The sequence below is a fragment of the Castanea sativa genome, chromosome 11 (assembly GCF_040712315.1).
Source record: "Castanea sativa cultivar Marrone di Chiusa Pesio chromosome 11, ASM4071231v1".
NCBI lineage: Eukaryota > Viridiplantae > Streptophyta > Magnoliopsida > Fagales > Fagaceae > Castanea > Castanea sativa.
In genome coordinates, this window is record NC_134023.1 from 31,951,596 (window position 1) to 31,974,608 (window position 23,013).

Consider the following 23,013-nt stretch of genomic DNA (forward strand, 5'->3'; position numbering starts at 1 on the left):
AGGTCATGACTCCACTCTAGAGACTAGTGTTGGCAATTCGATGGTCGAAGATGCTACACCGGCGACCGGTGCCAGTGGTTCGGTGGCTAGAGATGCCACATTGCAATCAATGCCGGAGATTCGGTTACCAAAGACATCATTTTGTTGACTGGTGTTGATGATCCGGTCATTAGACCTCTTACACCAATGTCTTTGTTGTTGAGCCATCGGTTTTAGTGGTTTGCTTGAAAAAATTTTAATTGTTATACCAAATACCTGAAAATATTTACATGTAAAATATTTTTCATTTGAAAATATTTTAATCTAAAACAAAAGGAGTTGTAAGAGTTTTCCCTCCAAGACCACAATTTGGGATGATTTTGGAATCTCCCTAATTTGGGAAGAAAATATGGGAATAGAAGGGCTTAATGGGAAATTACTCATCTACCCCCATCTACTATGAATTGTGTTTATAAATGGTTTTTTTTCTTAAAGAATTTTTTAAATATTTTTTTTCTTATAAGCTATTACTATTTTTTTTAATATAACGATGGTATGATAGTAAATTTATACAAACTACTTTTTTTTTTAATAATCTCATTTAATTATTTTTCTTTAAAAAAAAATCTATTTTATCCTTCAACTTTTTCATCATCTCTCATTTTCTATTCCGTTATATTCCATCCTCAAACAAAAGGTAAAAGTGCTGTGAGACCCATAAAAAATAAAAAATAAAGTGAGATCAGCTTAGGATCAACTTAATTCATTGAAACTGAAATTTTTTTGCTAAAAATACGGTAGATAAAGGTAAAGTTAGCTGAAATAATATAGTGAAATCTATAAATAGTACCAAAAAGTGCGTTGAGATCCATAAATAATAGCAAAAATTAACTGAATACTAAAATAAGTCAGAATAATAATTTTTACCAAACAGAACCTAAAATGCCAACAAATGAGTCGGTTCCGAATCTCCTATTTATATAGAGAGATGCACATACCAAACATGGTTCCGTAAAAGGAAAGCCTTCCTCGCCCTCGCTTTCGCCCTCTCTCAGACTTTGAACCCTGAACCTTTAGAAGTCAGTCATGGCGTTTCCGTATATGGAAGCTGTCGTTGGTACTCTATCTCTCCTTCTCCATTTTCATGATCCTTTTTTCCGTTCTCTCTATACGTTTTATAATAATTCGTTCAATTAGGGATTTGATTTTAGGTTTTTAACTTATCAGTTGATTTTCAAGTCTTTCATTTGCGGTAGTTCATTAGTATTTGATTTCTTTTAAATGTTCTCTGTGAAAATTATATGAACACAAATATGTTTCATTTTTGAGATATAATTTCGGAGGGTTTTTGTTGACATTTATTTTGCAAACCCTTTTTGTTTCAAATACTGGGTTTACTTGTATTGGGCAATCTCTGCTTGAGCCTTGGGTGCTGAGAAAATGTATGTGAAGATGGTAAATTTGAATGTAATGGAGTGGTTATTATTATTATTATTGTTAATTTTTTATGCTAAAAATGGTGTGGTTATTATTTTAGATTTGGTAAATGGATAAGTTTTTGTGTGTTTTACCCAATGGGCGCGGTCCAATACAACTACTGGGTGTATTGAGAGTGAGTTTTACATGATTTGTTGGCTGTAAAATTGAATAACTAGGATTCGAAGTTAATTTTCCTTTTTAGTCTCCAAGATTTTGTGGCAATTAATGATAATGAATGGTTTAAGAAAAGCAAGTTTAGAAGAAGTTCCAATATGTTAATGTTTTTGTGGCTTCTTAGACTATTAATGACAATTAGGTAGATAATTAAAAACCTTGGGCATTTTTTTAGATACAATATAGAAATTATACTCTAGCCTAATATAAGTGTATACTTAAACTCCAGCCCTTGCCCTTCCATCCCACAAAAACTCTGTACTTATGAAGTGACTATCACGCCAAGAGTGCGCGGTGGTAACCTTGGGCTTTTTGAAGATTGAAGGGCAGCACATTGATTGGACTTTGGAGTTATGAACTTGGATAAAGAGAGTTGGTTAAAGGCCATTTCACGGTGTAAGGTTTATCAGGCTGCAAGCTCGTTAGAGGTCATTGCCTTGAGAAATGGGATGAATTGCGACTTTATGAGATTAATTACAGTTTTTACTATCATTTCTTTATCAGTATTATAACTTTGTTTACCCAGTTACGTTGTAATTTGGTCGTTCTTTTTCATGTTTCTTTGGAATTGACCTCACCCGATTCCCAGCATTAAGTGGTTAATTTTTTCTGTTAACTTTTGCCCCTTTTCTCTTGATGTTTTCTCAGGTTTTATGATATTAATGTATATCTTTGAAACTTATTTGGATAAGCGACAACATGCTGCCCTCAAACTGCCAACCCTCCCAAAACCTTTGGAAGGATTGATCAGCCAAGAGAAATTTGAGAAATCTCGAGCTTATAGTCTTGATAAAAGGTTTGTATTAATTCTCTAGATTGTTGTATGGTAGTATTCTATCATCAGGCTTCCATAGTTCCATTTGGCATGCTTTTAGCATTAAATAATGATACTGTTCCTCTCTCCCTTATATGGAGTATGGACCATGTGGAAGGATCATAATAGTTGGATTTTTGAGGGGTTAGATTATAGAGCATACAGTTTTAAGTTAATTATTCCTTTCTGAGAGGCTGGACGATTGGACGCCGGCTGTTCATAGTGCTTCATCTTCTACATCTTATGATTTTCCTGATTGTCTCAATTTCAAATTGTAATTATTTATGTGACTTTCTTGTGCACTTCTTTTGTACTTGATTGTCTCATTTTGGTAATACATTTATGTTACTTCACTTAAAAAGACAAGATACTATGCTCATATAGCTATTCACCTAATGCAATATTTTTGCTTTCAGCTACTTCCATTTTGTTCACGAGTTTGTGACTATACTGATGGACTCTGCAATTTTGTTCTATGGAGTTTTGCCTTGGTTTTGGAAGGTGAGTTTTTAGATTTCTGTGTTATTTTATGCCTTGGCCTTGCCATGGTGTAATTATTGTATAACTTCTCATCATGACTGCAGAAATCGGGGGAATTTGTGGTGCTAGTTGGCCTCAATGCAGAGAACGAGATACTGCACACCCTTGCATTTTTGGCTGGTGTTATGATTTGGTCACAGGTGAGCTTCTCCCTCCTCTAGAACATAAATGAGTATGTGACATTATTGTGGATTAAAAGACTCCACTTGAGTGTATGCATGTAGTGCATTTGAAAATGTCATGATATGTTCAGCTCTATAAAGCACAATCTGATGCTGAACAGATAAATATTATATTTTTAATTTACTTTTCTAGTGATCGTGTTGCTAAATTATCTTAACATTTTGTTCATGGACCTTGATTTGGAAGGTCTATTATCATTTGTCTTTTACTAGTGTGACAGATCAGAAAAGTGGTGTGTAAGGTTTTTGCTGGTTGTGAACATTTCCAGAAATCTCCTCTTCATGTCATGCTTCTTTATCATTTCGATATGGTTAATTAATTGTGGTGGCAGATAGATGACAATGTCATGAGCTTCTATAACTTGCACCACCATGAAGTTATGTGCTTTTACTATATATCTGTCACTTGGTGCTGATAGTTTGTTTTGGAATGGTTATGCAGATTACTGATTTGCCATTTTCTCTGTACTCAACTTTTGTGATCGAGGCCCGCCATGGTTTCAACAAAGTTTGTATTCTTTTTGTATCTCCTTATCGTTTTTGTCTCTTGTTATTTCCTGGTTCGTGATTCTGTATTTTGGAAATATTTTTCATTTTGCTGGTACTGGTATGAAACTTTTCTTTGTTTCATTTAGCCTTTTATGCCACTTCTTTTCTGCTTCCTAACATTATTATCATATATTTTACAGCAAACAATATGGTTATTCTTTAGGGACTTATTCAAAGGAATTTGCCTTGCTGTTATACTTGGCCCACCCATTGTTTCTGCTATCATTTTCATAGTACAGGTAAGTTCATGTGCCAATAACTAGTATTCAAAAACCACTAGTTATTTGAAGATTTTAGTAGCAATTGATTAACTTGATTTGACTATTACTTGTTCTAGAATCTAGAGATCTTACAATAACCTCTGGTCTGTACACGCAATTTTGGCCTCATTAAGGTGATTTTATCTGGTGTATGCAGAAAGGAGGTCCTTACCTAGCAATCTATCTTTGGGGATTTATGTTTGTCCTGTCCATCGTGATGATGACAGTCTACCCTATTCTAATTGCCCCATTATTCAACAAATTCACCCCTGTGAGTATTGGAGATTTTTGTCATTAACCGAATAAATCCAATCATTCCTATGTTATGTTTTGTTTGATGGTCTTTGTTTCCTTGGCTATGCTGCAACAAATAGCTCCCAGAAGGGGAGCTCAGGCACAAAATTGAGAACCTTGCTTCCTCCCTCAAGTTTCCATTGAAGAAGTTGTTTGTTGTTGATGGATCCACAAGGTCGAGTCATAGCAATGTGAGATTCAAATCTTGTACATCTTTTGGGCCTTCACCTATATCTTTTGTTGCATTTTATCTGATCTGAAATAATCTCTTTTGTTTCTATATGGTATCTTTTTTTTAGTTGATTTTTTTTGAATCCTTATATATGCCAAAGATGATGTTGAAGTAATCAATTAATGTAATGGGAATTCTGAAAAAATAGTAAACGTTATCGGTATTAAGTATCTGTTTGGATACACGTCTGCGTCCCACATTTCTGTGTTTCACGTTTTCCTTCTTTTTTTTTTTTTTTTTTCCTTTGGGGAGAAGCGCGTTTCTGTCCTGTGGCTATGGTGGTTTTCCAGTGGGTCCCGTGCACTGTTTACAGGACACAAACTTCTTTTTTCAACAAAACTTTCATTAAAAATGGGTCCACGGCACTATTCACACATTTAAAAATTATTTTGCTACAGTGTTTTCAGTTTTCAGCAAAATAAGCGGTATCTAAACACACCCTAAACAATGCAATCAGAATCATGAAGCCCTCTTTCAAGTTCTCTATTTCTCTCTCTCTGATTTGGGTCTATATACTGTCTTATTAGAACTTGTCTGCTTATATGTTTTATCACTTACTGATTAATGTAAATTTATAATATATGGATACTTTTCTTACAAATATTCTTTTTAGTAATATGTACTAGAGTTGCTTTTTCATTGGTCACCGTTTATAAAATGCAATGTTCATACTCTTCGTGCTTTAATCAACTACTGCAAAAAAGTTATATGTACATTTGGCAGAACGGGATCACTATTTTGTATGTGTGCTTCTTATTACCATTCATATATATATATATATATATATATTTTTTTTTTTTTCAATACTTCAATTTACTTGTTAACTTCCTTGGTGACTGGAATGAAACTTCAGTTGTAAAAAAAAAAAAAAAACCAATATAGTAAGGGTTGAAGGATCTGTGTATTGAGAATCTCTGGGGTTGAGTTGATCACAGTCAAGATCTGGAGACCAGGTGACAAAGGAATATGCATACAATGGAGTTTCCCTGTATCTTTTCTAGGAAATTATTTTTGTTAGCTTAGTTGTTCAAGGTTTTTCCAATGTATATTTTTATAATGTGGAATGTTATATGGGGGCCATAAATATCATGCTTTTGGACTAGCTTTTTTATGTAGCTTATCTAGCTTATTTTCTTACAAACAAACCTTTAAAAGCTTCATTTTTTTTTCTATGTAGAACTGTACTTTTGCTAAAATAAGCAAAGAAGTAAATCCAAACCGTCTTTAGTCACCATATGTAAATATATGGTTAAAGTATTTAGAGCTGCCACTTTGTTCAAAAAAATTGAAAGTTTGGACTGTATCTTAATTTGCACCTCCTAAGATTGAAAAACTCTCGTGTATCTGTTGCATGCAATTGATGTCTCACAGCTGGTGGGGACCACACACCTGTGGAACCCACATAATGTGAGACATCCATGGCATGCAATAGATACATCATACATACGATGTCACTTCCCTACTATATTAGTTAGGCTGGATTAACACTAGGTAATGCCCTTCATGTATCAGAATAATTATGCAATCTACACCTGCAGGGCTGGAGACACTACTTTGATTGGGAAAATTGAAGTCCTAGGGCTTTTACCCTAAGACATTGCATGGTAGATCTCCTGAAACCCCACAGGACATAGGTTTTAGTATAGTATAGTGGGAATATGGCTGAGATATTTACAGCAATCATGTAATATTGATGTTGTAATGGACTTATAAAAAAACACATTGATGTTGTAATGGTACATGGGCAGTTACATTTTTATTTTCTCAAGTTGTGGCAACTTTTATAAGGATGGTGAATAAGATTATCTTGTTTACCTTTTGAATACACTTCTAATGCTCGTGTATGATTTTTGCCTTTTGTTTCCCTTGCTGAATGGTGATATATGCTGTTGGCTGATTCGTCTTATCAAACATGATGCAGGCCTATATGTATGGATTCTTCAAAAACAAGCGAATTGTTCTTTATGACACATTGATTCAGCAGGTATTTTAGTTGCTCCATGTCCTATGTGCTTCGTTTATCCTTTTTGTCTTGAATTGCTAGTCTTTTTCTTTTAGAACTAGGCAATTTACAAATTTCTCTTTTAATATATACAAATTGCTAAAAGAATCCATTGCTTCTTGAACCAATCAGATGATCTACTTCTCTCTCTTCTTTCTTTGTTATTATTTCTTCATAAGTTTCTTCATTTCAAGTGGATGGAACCTTTCTTCTGTTTCTACTATCTAGATATTAAACATATTTTGCAGTGATTTTATTTGATCACTGGATGCCATGCTTTTATGATAAATTTACCATTCGAATTTGGTTTGGCTGCTATTTTCTAATATTGTGATCCTTTAGTAACCATATCTGACCTTATACTTCCGTCCTGGTGAAAGGAAGCACCATCACTTGTGCACACAAATGTAATATGGCTCTTAGATGCATTCAGTGGTCTGTTCTCTTGCAAAATGTGGTTATTTAATAACATAATTTTTCTTCAGCTCTTTTTAATTATTAAAATATCTAATTTAAATTGTGATGTTGCTATATTGTGCTTTTCACAAATGGATTAAGTGAGATGCCTAAATGTGATTATCTACTTGATTTCACACACACACACACACACACACACACATTCAGCAATGACTTTTGTTGATCTAACACACTAAACTATCAACAAAAGCTTTTCTCTTTAAAACGTATTATAGTCGGGAAAATTAGGAAACTAATACCCCAGCTGCCATTCAATTATGATATCTTCATGGTGTGGATTAGGGGGAGAAACAAAGCTGGATTTTGTTTTGTTTTTCAATAGTTCGATTTTTGGCTTTGGTAAATGATACAAGTGGTTTCTTTGGAAGTTCTGGGGGGGTTGTGATAGGGGGATCCTCTCTCTCCACTTCTTTTTGTTTTTTTTATGGAGACTTTAAACAAAATGTTATCGAGGGCTTTTTTTGGGTAATACTATTGAGCCTTTCATGATTTCTCGTCTTCTTTTTCTGGAGTGGGCTCAAATTGTATTTGGGTTTTGAGATGTATTCTACTATTCTACTTTTTAGCTGTTTTAGTATTAAAGATCAATTTGGGCAAATCTAAGTTAGTGCAAAGGGGTGAGGTGGTGGAATTAGCTGGAATTCTTGAATGCAGGAGTGTCATATTTTCCCTTGGAAGTATCTGAGTTTACCCATAGGTTCTCCTTTTAAGTCAAGGGCTATGTGGAATGTAGTAATTGAGAGGGTGCAAAAGAGAGTGGCAAGCTGGATGAAACTTCTATCTATCATAAGGTGGAAGTCTTATATTAATTTAGAGTACGTTATCGAGTCTCCCTCCAAACTATTTATCATTGTTTTGGATGCTTGTTATTAAAGACAACAGATTGAAAAAAGCTCTAGAAAGACTTTTTATGGGGTGGTATTGATTTGGAATTTAAGTTTCATGTAAATATATTGGCAGACAGATTACTAGTACATATCGTAGGTTTGGGGTTTGGAAGTTGCTTTTATTTAAGCGGGCTTGCTTGGGAAGTAATTATGGCATTTTGTGAAGGAGAGGGTGACGGATAAAAAGTCTGAGACTTAGGGGAGGGTGGTTTTTTATTTATTTTTTATGTTAAGAGTACTTACGGTGTGAGCTTATGGGAACATATTAGAGGTGCATAACATTTTTCTAATTAGTTTCAAAGTAGGAGAGGGAACTTTGCTCAAAGGTACGTATTTTGATTCCAACAAATGGAAATGCAGTAATGGTAGAATTTATGAATACTCTAATGATTATCTTCTTGAAACCCATTATTTAAGAGCGGCAAAAGATTGAGTTAGAATCTTTGGTTTGCTACTTTTATTATTTATATTTTCCTAAATCTACCAGAGGATGAGGATAAGTTGATATGGACTGCCTCTTTCAAAAAGTCATAGCTTTGAGGTTAAAAGCTATTAATAAGTTTTGAGATTGGGGGTGATAACTCTTTAATAAGTTTTGAGATTAGGGTTTGGTATCTCCTATATAACTAAATATGGTACTCCTATCATAGGGTAATTATTTTGATGAATATGGATTTTCATTGAAATTCTCTCAATGGTTTGGTGCCAACTCCAGCCAACCCCAAGTGTTGATTTCTAGTGGTTTTCCTTCACTTGGTGCCGATTCAAAGCAAGTCTAGGTGATGGGTCTTAGTTTCTATCCTTTATTGTCATTTTCATTTTTTATTATTATTATTATTTTGTGTGTGTGTGTGTGTGTGTTGAATTGTTCTGGTACACATTATTCAACAGATTTAGCATTGACTTATTATTGATAAGTAAGAATGATATATATACGAAGGTTACTCTATGCCTGAAAAACACATAGCAACCCAGAAATACAAGAAAAAGAAAACAAAGAGAAACAAGAGAGAAAACCAAACAACAAAGAAATTACAATAGGAGAAGGGAACAAAGAAAAGAGGGGAGGGAATCGCTAGACGTGAGTCCCCACGCCCGAGACCAATCAAATAGAGTTCCACAAAAAGAAGCAAGCAACTGATCACTAGAGCTATCCAAGTCCTCAAAAGTCCTCCGGTTCCGCTCCTTCCAAATACACGAAAGGATGCACAACGAGACTAAATTCCAGATCTGAGACGAATGCTTCCCCAGCCAATTCCACCATCCAAAAAGCAAGTCTGGAATCGAACTAGGCATAACCCAAGCCAAGCCAAAAGTTATAAAAACAAAGCTCCATAACCGATAGGCCACCTCACAATGAAGAAGAAGGTGATCTACCGTCTCTCCACAATGACGGCACATAATGCACCAATCCACAAAAACCAATCTCCTCAATCTCAGATTGTCTCCCGTTAGGATCTTATTCCAAGCTACACACCAAACAAAAAAAGAAACTCGCCTAGGGGCCTTTACTCTCCAAATAGCTTTCCATGGAAAGATAGTTGAAAGAGAATTTCTTAATTTGTTATAGTACGACCGGATGTCAAAAGCCCCATTAGGCTTCAATTTCCAACTCATCCGGTCTCCAACATTCATAGGAGGGATTATAGCACCCAACATACGAAAAAACCGCAGCCCTTCATCCATCTCCCAATCATTAAAATATCTACTAAACCGAATATTCCAAAATCTTCTATCCTCCGCCCCCTGCCTATGCAAAGAAGCTTCAACAGAAGCCTCCTTATCAATGGCAATGCCATACAGCCTAGGAAAAGCCAATTGAAAAGGTTGATCCCCATACCACCCATCCTGCCAAAACCTCACCCTATTCCCCAACCCAACCACAAACTGACAATTTTTGCTGAAAACCTCCCAACCCATGCGGATGCTTCTCCACAAACCACACCCATGAGCTCCCCTACCCAGCTTTGAGGTCCATCCCCCCCAATCTTCCCCATATTTTGAAGCTGCTACCCGCCTCCATAAACGACCCTCTTCCTTACCAAACCGCCACAACCATTTCCCCAATAAAGCCTTATTAAAGGTAGTGAGTTCCCTTATCCCTAAGCCACCATTGGCTATAGGTGCACAAACTTTGTCCCATCCTACTAAATGAATCTTGCTATCTCCCCACAGGAAATCCCTTTGCATCTTTTCAATTTTATTAGCCACATGAGTAGGAATTGAGAACAACGATAGAAAGTAAGTCGGAAGACTAGAAAGCGTACTCTTGAGTAACATCAAACGACCCCTCTTAGACAAGTACAACTTCTTCCATCTAGATAATTTCCGGTTAATATTTTCCAAAATTGTATTCCAGATTGAAGGGGAGTTGTGAGGAGCCCTCAGCGGCATGCCAAGATACAACATAGGTAAAGATCCAACTCTGCAGCCCAATATATCCGCCAGAGCATGCACATCACCAACCTCCCCTATAGGAACCATTTCGCTCTTATGCACATTGACTTTCAAACCTATTACCGCCTGAAAACTAAGGAGCAACAACCGAATATGAAGAATTTGCTCCACATCTGCATCACAAAAGAGGATAGTATCATCTGCAAATAATAGATGTGAAACACGTTCCCCACCATCCCTCCTACCCTCAAAATTAAAACCACGAATCAAGCCAGCTCCCTCCATTCTTCTCAACATCCTACTAAGCACCTCCATCAAGATCAAAAACAGCATAGGAGATAGCGGATCTCCTTGTCTTAAACCTCTTGAGCTACCAAAGAAATCAGCTGGGGACTCATTAATCAAAACAGAGAACTGAATTGTGGATATACAAGAACGGATCCACTTACACCACTTCACTCCAAAACCCATCCTATTCAGTAGATACAACAAAGCTTCCCAATTTACATGATCGTAGGCTTTCTCCATATCGAGCTTACAAATGACTCCAGGAACCCTACTCTTCCCACGACTATCCACACACTCATTCGCAATGAGAACCGAGTCAAGGATTTGTCTTCCACCCACAAAGCTATTCTGATTCTCAGAAATCAATTGATCTAAAACCACTCTCAAGCAATTAGCCAAGACCTTAGCCAGGATTTTATACACACTCCCCACCAAACTAATAGGATGAAAATCTCTAATATTGGAAGCATCATTCCTTTTAGGAATTAAAGCAATGAAGGTCGCATTAAGGGATTTTTCAAACTTGCAATGATGGAAAAACTCTTCAAAGACCGCTAGGACATCTTTCTCCACTACCTTCCAGCAATGATGATAGAACGCTATAGTGAACCCATCCGGACTTGGAGCTTTGTCCCCTTCCAGATCCCTAACAACTTGAAGAATCTCCTCTCTCTCAAACTTCCTTTCAAGCCAAACCCTTTCCCTGTTCTCAATGCGATCAAACTCCAAACCCTCCACAAAAGGCCTCCACTCCTCAGTCTCCTTGTACAAATTTTTATAAAATTGTACAACTTGAAAAGTTACCTCGGAGGCCTCTTCAAAGACCACCCCATCCACCTCCAAGGTCCTTAGATGATTAGAACGTCTATGGAAGTTAGCCATTTTGTGAAAAAACTTGGTGTTATTATCCCCTTCCTTGATACCTAACATCCTAGACTTTTGTCTCCAAGAAATTTCTTCTAAGGAAAGAAGATGCTCCACCTGGGATCTCAAACCAGCCCTATGAACTATCTCCCCATCAGAGAGACCTAAATCCCCCTCCTTAGCGTCTAGGGTTATCAACTCCTCCAGTAATTGCTTCTTTTGACGCGCTACATTACCAAACTCTCGGCGATTCCATTGCACAATGTCCTCTTTCAGAGCCTTTAATTTTTTTGCAAGCACAAAACTAGGAGTACCTACAAAGGAATGTCGATTCCACCAGGTTTGAACTCTATCCACAAATCCCTCCGACTTCAACCACATATTTTCAAATTTGAATGGACTCTTCCCCCTTGCCATTCCCCCTGCCTCCAAGAGAATTGGACTGTGATCTGAGACCGTACGGGGTAAGATCCTTTGAGTAACATCTGGGAAATGATCCTCCCAATCAGGAGTGACCAAAGCTCTATCAATCCTAGACATCATTGGTTGATCAGAACCATTGGACCAAGTAAAACTACCTCCTTCCAAAGGCAAATCAACCAAGTTGAGATCCTCAACAAATTCAGGAAATTTTTCCATAGCCGTGGACAAACGAGTCTCTCCCCTACGCTCGCTAGGAAAGCGAACTATATTAAAGTCCCCAAAGCAGCACCACGGAATCCTCCAACAATGCTGAACTCCCACTAGCTCATCCCATATGAGACCCCTCTCAACATTCTCATTTGGGCCATAAACGCCAGAGCAAGCCCAAATAAACCCATCCCCCACCCCTTTCCACTTTACCGACACTGAGAATAAACCAACCATAATCTCCACCTTATCCAAAACCCTTTTGTCCCACATAAGCAAAATACCACCAGCAATCCGATCAGCCTCCAAGACAGCCCAGTCCACATATGGGCAACCCCACAAACTACAAACCAGCTGTCTATTCATACTAGCTATCTTTGTCTCTTGTAAACAGACAACATCACACTTCCAATCCCGCAACAAGTTCTTCACCACAAGACGTTTCCGAGGGTCATTTAAACCTCTAACATTCCACGAAATCATTTTTATCTTCATAAAAACTAAAATATCCCCAACTACAAACGCCATCACGAGACCACCCTCTATCTTCTGTCATAATTTACCGAAGAAAACAAGTTTTGCAGCTCTCTGCAACCCTTATTTTTGGACTTAGCCACCTTATTGCTGCCCATTACTTTCCTGTGTAACACATTGGCGGCCTCCATCTCTGATTCAAGCCTCTGTAAGAGAGCAATGCACAATTTCTCATGTCGAGTCATAGATAACCCAACCAATTTACTAAAGCCAGGAATTCTGTGTTTCACCCACCCAGAAATATCTATGTTAGTTTCAATACTAAAAACCTCATCAACCTCCTCCAACTCTGCCAAGGTTGTTGAACCACTCGGATCAAAGATTTGGCAGGAAAGGCAACCTCACCCACAATGCGCTTCCTCCACAATCATAACCTCCCCAGTAAGGAAAATTTCATTAATAAAAAAAGAATTAACCTCCTGACCCACTACCCCCAAGCCCCTTGGTCCAGCTCGCACCAACTCCAGAAAGAGGTCAGGGAGAAAAGGTCCTAACGACCGTGGCACAAAATTGAGATTCACTGACCTCTTACCTTCAGAAAACAACCCCCTCGAGTGCGAAGTGGAACCGAAAAAGTAATTCCGGCCACAGCTCACGGCCGAAAACCATCACGGAGGGGACTCAAGCACACTCCGCCACCCCTACCGGTGGCGCGCGACGCCGATGAGGCGAACCCACCAGATCCCCCGGTGCGCCGCGTCGCCGCATTAGAAAGGTGGCTCGTCGGAGACTCTTGAGACACCGAGAGGCACAGGCCACCCTTATCGGCCTGAGCCCGTACCTTCGGAGACCACACACGACCTCCGGCCACCTGCGACGGCGTCTCAAAACACGTCGGCCTCACCCCTAGACATTCCCTAGTCTTCTCGTGATTATCGGCTGAGGGTAAGGGCTCAACCCACTTATTGGAACACTCCCCAGGCTCAAAGGATAATGGGCTTGTGAGCTGTGGGCCTAAACAATTCTCACTAACTGTCATTTGGGCTACCATCTTGTTTGGGCCCAAACCTAGACCCAACTTACCCTGAGGCAACTCCTTACCAACCTGTGAAACCCATCTGTGCTTCTGATCTCTCCCTTTCTTCCTATCCCAGGAAACCCGCCTCCTCCCCATCACATCAACCTCCACGATAAGACCTCTCCCTGTCCAGCATGGTCTCCTTACATCACTCCTTTTCCTATTGTCATAGGCTTTTGCATTCAAACTGAAACTTGGGAAGTGTATCCTACTTTCTGCCACTGACTTCTCATTAATGCACTTCTCCCTCCTATCACCTCCTCCCACCACCATCTTATCAGACTTACCTACCGGAAAAACTCCCACCTTAGCACCTGTGAAACTCCGGTTTCCCTCCATCTTCTCCCCTCCTAAATGCATCTTCATCCCCTTGGCAATGGAACCTACCTGCTTTGGCTGCTTTCTATCCTCTACTCTTCCATGAATGCCTTGCACAGCTTCAGCAAAAGTTCTAGGGTGTTGAGTCTCCAGATATTGCCTATGCACCTGAGGAATAAGAGTTGGAAGACCCGTTCCACCCACTGCATATTGGGAGGGGTACAACACCTTTCTTAGTTCAAGGCCAAAAGCCCTCCAACCATATCTCTCTTTGCCTTCAGGGATAATGATCGACCTCCTACACCCGCCAACTTTTAGTTCAGTCAGAAGTAAAAACTGACCAAAGGAGTTGGTGCTACGCTGGAGAGTATAAGCAGTGTCACCGTCCCTGAATGTAAAGAACTGTTGAGAGCTTGTCCCAACAACAGTGTGTTCAATATTCTTCATCAGCCATAGTGCTGCATTCTTACCCATGAAGACTGATCTCATAGAATATTTGCCCCTCTCATAAATCTGTAACAAGAAATAACGCCCCCCTTCCTCTACAACTAATTGAAAAAACTTGGATTCGATGACGAAATTGTGAAAACCCCTCATAAATCTACCTTACTGAAGTACTCCAAAGAAAAACATCTACAAGAAAACTATAAACTTTACACAATATCACAAAAACTTACTTATGGAGAAGAAGGAACGTGCCACACAAAATAAAGGTCCCTGTAACAAAAACTTACTTATTATTGATCTTACGCGCTATACCATCAGCAAAACCTCCTCCTAGAAACAAATATTATAGAAGGGGAAAATAGGAAACCACACCCCAGCTGTCAATTAGTCAATCAATTATGATATCTGCATGGCACGTCTGCACTCTGTGCTTTATGCTTGCAGTGTCTTCCCTGTTCTAGTAACTATTTTTAATCTTGTCTGGTTATATGTGAAAAGGTTACATCCACCTTTTTCTTTTTTTGTTTCAGTGCAAAAATGATGAGGAAATTGTAGCTGTTATTGCTCATGAGTTGGGGCATTGGAAACTTAACCATACGATGTACTCATTTATTGCTGTGCAGGTATGCTCTTATTTTTAGTTTTGTGAACTAAAATATCAAAACCTGTTTTATTGCTAGTTCCTGGCACTCAATACACATCATGGCATAGGGTAGTGCTGAGGTATTGAATAGTCTGTAAGCTAGCATTACTTAAAAGAAAAAGGAACTTTGATTATCAATTATTCAACTTTCACACAAGGGCCTTAGTTCTTTTTGTTTGCCTGGTCTCGTTATTTCTGGCTTTCTGTTTTGCACCCTTTTTTTGGGGATCATTGTAACAGTTTTTACAAAACATAAATCTTTTTTTTTTACATGAGTGTTTATGACGCTTGAATAATTGTTAGACTTATTTCTTCTTGATAATATGTTTATTTTATTCCTCACAATATTTTATTGTTATTTTTTGCTTATGCCTATTTCCTTTTGAAGTCTTTTTTTCCTTAACAGTCTTCCCTTGATATGATATTAGACCTTTGTTTGAGCTCATTTCTAGGAATCCATTTCTGAGATCTGAAATTGAGCCCTTGAAGCCATGATTTTAAAATATTACTGAGAATATGAGGTTTCCATGGGAAATTCGTGCCTTTTATTTTTATTTTTTTCCTAGTTGATACATAGGCTCTTTGCATTGCTCCAATTGTTAGGCATCATCTAGTTGTGGGACTGAAGAATTTGGAGTAATTGTCACTCTTTTTTGTTTACTTCTAACCTCTTTCCAAGTTTAGGTGTCAGTTGTGCCATATACTATATCCGCATACATTATGGGTTAGGTATGGTGTAATTTTATTTTAGATTAATATATTGAGTCCCACTGTTAGATCACATGTTTTCTCCCTAACACTTCAGCTTCTACCTCTCTGCATAAATAACTTTAAATTCTTATATGGGTGGTCCAAAATTTATAGTCATTATCACACTTCTTATTCACTTTTAACCCATTTACAAATTTAGGTGCTAGTTCCCATACATAGCGCGCGCGCACACACACACATATAGCCTAGTGGTAATGGCATCCTTTGTGGTGCCCCATATCTGTGGTTCAAACCCCAACTACCCTCTCGCCCACTATTTACCTGTAAAAAATATATTTTACCAGCATGATGGATATGGGAAAACATGTAAATGATGGATTTGACAATGCTTAGCCAATAAGGAGGTTTTGGTTAGTGTAATATTAACCAAAGGTTACACCAGGTGCAAATTGAAGATACCATTCCCCCTTCCACAGACACTGAGACGCACACAAGCATGCACACAAAAACATGCATGTATTCTGAAATAATACGTTTCACTTTCTAAATAACTAATTACATTAAATTTTGTTACCTTGAGGAAGTCCTTTATCTCACATTGTCTGCTTTCTTTGTTGTTCTACGTTAATCCAGATTCTTACATTTCTGCAATTTGGAGGATATACCCTTGTAAGAAACTCAAGTGATTTGTTTCGAAGTTTTGGGTTTGATACACAGCCTGTGCTCATTGGTCTCATCATATTCCAGGTATTGATTTATGAAAACAATAGGTTGATTCGAAGACTGGCATGTGCCATTTGTGTAGTTTAATAATGAGTATGGGCTGTTGGCTGTTGCAACTTCTCTTCTATGCAAATAGCATGTTAAGTTATGGCACTTCAGATCTACTACTTTAATCTTTATATATGAAATGTTTGCAGTACATGTTTGTTATTGCTGCACCTCTATCTTTGATCAATGCATCATCATGACGTTTAAAGGATAGCAAGTAAATTTACGACTTTTTTTTTTTTAACATTCCAATGAACTATCTTATTAATATCCTTTTTTGACACTCTGGCATGTCTTTTGGCAGTGGACTCTTTTACCTTTAGAGTTGCATTTTTTTAAAAATAAATAAAATAATTGCAGGATGTTTTCAAATAGACTTGAGTACAAACCATGCTTGTTCTTGTGATTTACATGGTGAAAACAAAGGGGTTTAGCATATAAGTATTCATATTTAGTTATTCCAATTAGCTGGCTTGGAGTGATAACAGACCCAATGAGATTATGCTATTTAAATTTTCTAGTTCCTAAATATACACCACCTTCTGCCCTTGCTTGAAGCTCATAATAAAATTGTAATTTCAAATATATATATATATATATATAGGTTTTGTAATGAGAAAAATAAGCAGTATTAATCTATGTTCACCTGGCTTTGTCGATTGCAGCACACGGTAATACCTCTCCAGCACCTAGTAAGCTTTGCTCTAAATCTTGTGAGCCGATCTTTTGAGTTTCAGGTGATCTATCTTTACTGTGCGGGCCACTTGGTAATTTTTTGCCTCTTCTTCTCTCATTTGGAAATTAATCCTATTTATTGTATTTTGTTCTGTCTAGGCTGATGGCTTTGCTAAGAAGCTTGGTTATTCCTCTTCACTTCGAGCTGGTCTTGTGAAACTGCAGGTGCCATGGCTTCCCTCCCTTTTATTTGTCCTATATTTTTCCTGTTACATTTTTGACTGTTAATTTGCAACTTTAATTCTAAATGATTTTTTTTACTATTAATTTTTTAATTGGTAAGTTATAGACACCTGGTGATTTTTGAACCTACCACCTTACCCTCTACCTTACTTTTACTAGAGGAGGTTCCCCCATTTGGGCAAGTGTGTTTGGTGGAGAGGAAAGTGATATGACGGGAGCAGGATGGGGAGAAATCAGAATGATATATTGATATTTTCTCTTATTAGGTAGAGTAGACTAGTGGAAGGAAAGGAAAAAAAAGAGTGATGGTTATTTTTTATTTGGGCCCACCATTTTTAATTTTTTTTTTAAATAAGAGGAAAAGAGTATAGATAAAATGTGTGTATAGGTGGTTTGAAAGTCTTATTTAAATTTCTTAAAAATAACTCAATACAAGGATATGGTAGGGGAGTTAAATACAAGATATGCTTTTTATTCTCTTCATCTCTCTATTCCTTCCACTAAACACACTTACAATAGAAAATATTATTCTCTTGTTTCCTTCATTCCATTCTCCTTATATTTTCTTTCCTATTATGTTTTTTTGTCATTCGTGTCAAAGACAAAACCATCATCCAAAAATTTAGACAAGATTATTGTTGATTTCTTCAATTTTAGTTCTTGTCATGTCATCTATTTTTTCGTATGAGTTTCTGAATTTCTGCTTAGTGACCACTCAGAAAATTTAGACAGATTGTTAGCCCAGTAATTGATTTGGCTGCCTGCATTGATTTGTCATTTGTAAAATAAGAATTGCACTTCCTATTAGACAATATATAGAATCCCTGCCATCAGATGTATATAAACCTCTGTAGTATTATTTTATATTTGGACTCCAAACAGTGGGGGTATTAACTATTCAGTTGACTGCCTGTGTCCATGCCAAGGTTTGTCTATGAATCGATTAGTTTTGTGTTACACTATTACCCTGTTGGGAAAAACCATTTGCATTTTTTCCCCTTTTAAAAAAAAAAAAAGCTTTACTGATTACTGAATAGAGATATATTGTGTTTCAGGAAGAAAATTTGTCAGCTATGAATACTGATCCTTGGTACTCAGCTTATCACTATTCACATCCTCCCCTTGTCGAAAGATTGGCTGCACTTGATGCACAAGATAAGAAAGAAGACTGATGTTGGAAACCTTTGAATCATAAGCACAGTACTTTGAGCTTTAAGAATTGTTACAGATTTCATACTTATATTACAGGGACCCGGTGTTTTGTGATTGATGTTCTACTGGATGCTCCCTGCCCTAAAGAAATTAGCTACCCCTTCCCCCCGAATCTTGAGAAACATATATTTTTAGGATTCAATCCCCCCACCCACCCCCTTCTCCCAAAAAAAAAAAAAGGAGTTTCTGAGTTTTCATATATAGAATAGAAATTGTGTTTATGTTTTTTAGCTAAATGGTAATTTCTGTGTTCCTATTTCGTAATTTTAAGTATTTTATTCCTTTAAGAAGCATTAAGTTAAATTAGGAAACGAAAGATTTAATCACATCCAACTCTTACCGTATGAAAGTACCCTAAATAAGGGTTTCAAAAAAGAAGTTAAAAAAAAAAAAGTACGCTAAGTAAGTTGTTGTGAAATGGAAATATGGAATAATCTTTTGATGTCTGATTTATGGTCAACTAAAGTTTAGACCTTTTAAAAAGCTAGTAATATCTTAGGTTCCATATTTGGCATCTTTTGGGTTCTTCTTGAGAAGTTTATCAAAAAAAAAAAAAAAACATCTTGATAATGGAGCTAATTTATATTTTTGCCTTACTGGTATGACTTGACAAATGGGGTGCAGCTTGTGTTCAGTGGCAGTTGCCATTGTGGACATGTGTTCACTTTTGGACACGTGTTTATCTCCTGTCGTGTCCACAATTCAACATGTCCACAGTCGCCATTGGACACAAGCCACTCCTGACAAATGAGGCCCGTCCCAAGTTTCAATGGGATCTCTGATATGTATTTAGAAATATTTGTTGTCTTGAATTTGATCCACAAAGGGGGGGAAAAACAAAACAATCCTGAATATGTGTGGAATTCAAATGAATGCTAAAAATATAAGTGCATTGTTATTCTTGGCAAAATGGAGGGACTGGAAAGAGAAAGGAAAGGAAGGAGGAAGAACAAAGGAAACAAGAAAGGAAGTGATGTGATTTGGAGTGTTTGGTTCTCGAGGGAGGAAAGGAAAAAAATTTGAGATCCAATCCCTCACTCTCTTCTCTCTTATTTTTTGTTTTTTTTTTGAGAAAAAGGAAAGGAAAGGATATGGTCCGTGACTCATTTTCCTTACCTTCCCTCTATTTCTTTCAACTAAACAAGGCATGTCTTTGTATTTTCTCCCTCTTTCCCTACTTTGCTTTCTCTCCTTTTGTTCTTTTTTCCCCCTCAAATCAAACGCAGAAGATCTAAACTATTCTTAATCTACTTAGTACCTGTTAACTTGACCTTTCCCACCAAACTCATTTCTTCCATGTACCAAATGAAAGCTAAAAAAGTGAAGCATTATTGTAAGAATCTCAAAAAAATAAAGTTGTAAAAAAGGGTATCCTTTGCTGATTTTAGCCAAATAACCTTAATCCACAAGCAAGCTAGTCTTGTCTAGTGACGTAATTCAAAGTGAATGGGAATGCTTAAAGCTCAATCCCATTTATAAAGTTCAAGTCCAAATATCATTACCAATATACAATTGACAAGAAAGAGAGCAGAAGCTTAGGATTATCACGTCTCTCATAATTCACCCTGGTTGCCCCAATCTTTACGAAAGACAACTGTCACATTAACATAATAAAACAACAAAATCTTTATAAAATTCCATAATCTATAATGGTCTCTGCCATTTCCTAGAAGGCTTTCCACTATTGGTGTTTTTTTCTTACACCAAAAACTTTATGTTTCCTTTTAACTTGTCTGGAATCTAAAATGCATTATTATTTTTATAATACTTAGCCATTTACAATTTAGCAACTTGCATTGCAACATGCACTTGCGAGTGACAGAGTTGCAAGCATTTTTAGAATCTAATAATGGCTGCCAAGTAAGTCAATTTTAGCAAATCAACCTTCCCGTGATTACTCCCAAAGTGTTAAATGGGGTCCAAGTCCAACTTCAAGTAATCACTGGGGTTCAATTCAATTCAATCAATCACCATGCTTTTGTTTTGGAACCTCCCTAGAAATTTCATTCTACGTATGAACTAGTTACTATAGCCGTCTGATATCAAGATGTTTTGTGGTGTCCTACATAAATTTACACGTTTCTTATCTTCAAATGGTCATCTTTTGGTCCTACATTACCACCATAAACGGTAAAACTGGGTCCAAAAGTCCAAACAATTTTGATCAGTCCAAAGTCTGAGCTCAATATGTCTAGGACTACAGACTTCTACCTAACTTAAAACAAACAATAAGCGATGGACTCGTGTACCAGCGGTACAATTTAAGAGAAATGTTAACGGATGTCTTAACAGCATTGTTTTAAAACTATTTTTAGAAGCATTTTATGAAAAAATGATAGAGTGATTAATTTTTTTGACAAATTTTTATATTTCCCATGAAAGTAGTGTTAAAACTTTTCTAATATGATTAATTAACAATTTTCTTAAAAACACTCGTTAATATAACCCATAATTTAACTATACATTAATAAATATGCAAATTGTGTGACTTGTGTCAAAGTATTTGGACAAGTGTGTGTCGATAGAAAACTGCTACAAGTCACTAAAATATTCATGATTAAGCTCTAACATTGTGCTCCTCTAGGCACATAAGCTCACTGCAAATTCGAAAAAAAAAAAAAAAATCCCTAACAGTTACAAAAAGCTATATTAAAGAATTTACATGTATTCGTAAATTTTAAACCTAAGAAATCAACCTTTTAATTTTATTTAAAATTATAATAATTTTCATCAAATTAAAGATATTCATGGTTTTCAATTTTCAATGTTTAGGGGTTAAAGTGAAATTTAGATTAGTTGTAATGGGTTGAGGGGTTATTTGATAAATTATCTTCAATTTGCTATAAAAAAAAAAATTAAGAAAGTAATGATTATTTGCAATTTGAAGTGAAGTTAGAAGTTGATTACTCGATTTAAAAATTTAGGAGCTCAAATTCACAATGTAAATCAACCTTGTTATTTTCAAGATTTCTTTTCGTTTTCTAACAAGTATTTATAATTTTTCTTTAAAGAATTGTGCACTTTAACTAAGATCCCACTCTACAAATTCTACATGCATCAAATAAATTTGTGTACAAATGTTTTTCCCCCTAAACACAATGGTGTTTGATTTCACAATCATAATCAGAACATGTAATCAATCAATCAATATATATATATATATATATATATATATATATATATATATATAAAATATAATATAATATAATATAATATAAAAGTAGAGACCTCATGTGGGAGAGCATGAGGTTCTGCCAAGTGGCACATTCGTTGAGCTTCTCTCATTTAGGCTTCCACTTGATCAAAGTTTACATTTATGTAAAACTTTTAATTCATTGAATGTGTCAATAAAGTGAATACACATTAATTATCTATAAGTATGGACTAATTATACATTTATATCTAAGAAAGAAAAAACATCATGTGAGAGACCATGCAATTCTGTCATGTGGTTGTAAGAGTAATTTTTCATTTAACTTTACATTTCTACTTCTTTACATATTTGGATTATAATAAAATTCTATTAAAAGGATATCACTATTTTTACTGACTATTTAACTTTCCACTATTATACTTCAATAACATAAACGTGACATCATAAATTTTAGATGATGTTTCCATAAGCCAACTAAACATTTACATTTTTCTCCAAAAAAAAAAAAAAAAAACTAAACATTTACATGAAATTACAAATTTTTTATGCTAACTCCAAGCCAATGTAGAAACAAAATTTATGATTAAAAATTTCAGCAAAAAAATAAATGATTAGACAAACAATCAACTAATTACACCACATTTTTTTTTGAGAAGATATTGCACCACATAATAACTAATTTCTAATTTATGTAACTTTTTTTCTATAGTTTAAATTCTCCATCCCTTTAATTTTGTATTATATCATTAATTTAACAAAAATCTCTTTATGTTATTGCAACATTACTTCATGTTATTACTTTAAAATATTTTTGATATTTTATTTTAGTTTTTCACATAACAGTTTAAAGCATTATCCGCGCATCGCGCGGGACCATGGCTAGTGTCACTTAAATACATATAATTTTTTTTCCAAACACATAATAAATTATTTGTGATTTCTTAGAGAATAGATTAATTATGTTTTAGTGATAAGACATCTATGATATGAGAAATAAAGTAACATGGTGCGTGAATACTTTTGTATTTTAAAATAACAACATGGGTACTATTTAATACCGTGGAAGAAACTTCACACTTAACAAAAAAAATAAAAAATAAAAGGGGGGGGGGGGGGTGGGAAATCCTCATGATAGCACTAGTCTTTGGAAAAATCTCACCTATACATTTTACAATTCTCAATTTAGCATGGAAAGTCATGGTGTCATATTCATAACAGTACCAAGAAAGACTGTTAGAT

At 36.2% G+C, this 23,013-nt stretch overlaps 1 protein-coding gene across 1 annotated transcript; it reads left to right on the forward strand.

The window, feature by feature from the left end:
- The first annotated feature begins 956 nt into the window (after nt 1-956).
- LOC142615709 (CAAX prenyl protease 1 homolog) lies at nt 957-18,884 on the forward strand. The gene is made up of 14 exons (XM_075788477.1): nt 957-1,096; nt 2,281-2,428; nt 2,863-2,947; nt 3,031-3,126; nt 3,611-3,676; nt 3,858-3,956; nt 4,135-4,248; nt 4,352-4,462; nt 6,425-6,487; nt 14,896-14,988; nt 16,353-16,466; nt 17,156-17,227; nt 17,325-17,390; nt 18,464-18,884. Exons 1-14 carry the CDS (start codon nt 1,066-1,068, stop codon nt 18,578-18,580), a joined length of 1,275 nt encoding a protein of 424 aa, XP_075644592.1. The 5' UTR covers nt 957-1,065; the 3' UTR covers nt 18,581-18,884.
- Nucleotides 18,885-23,013: the final 4,129 nt, after the last annotated feature.

Bases quoted from the DNA above. Each gene is read 5' to 3' on its own strand.
- LOC142615709 (XM_075788477.1), top strand. From the start codon at position 1,066: ATGGCGTTTCCGTATATGGAAGCTGTCGTTG. The intron at 3,677-3,857 runs GTTTGTATTCTT...TATATTTTACAG, and splicing joins CCCGCCATGGTTTCAACAAA to CAAACAATATGGTTATTCTT. The intron at 4,463-6,424 runs GTGAGATTCAAA...AACATGATGCAG, and splicing joins CAAGGTCGAGTCATAGCAAT to GCCTATATGTATGGATTCTT.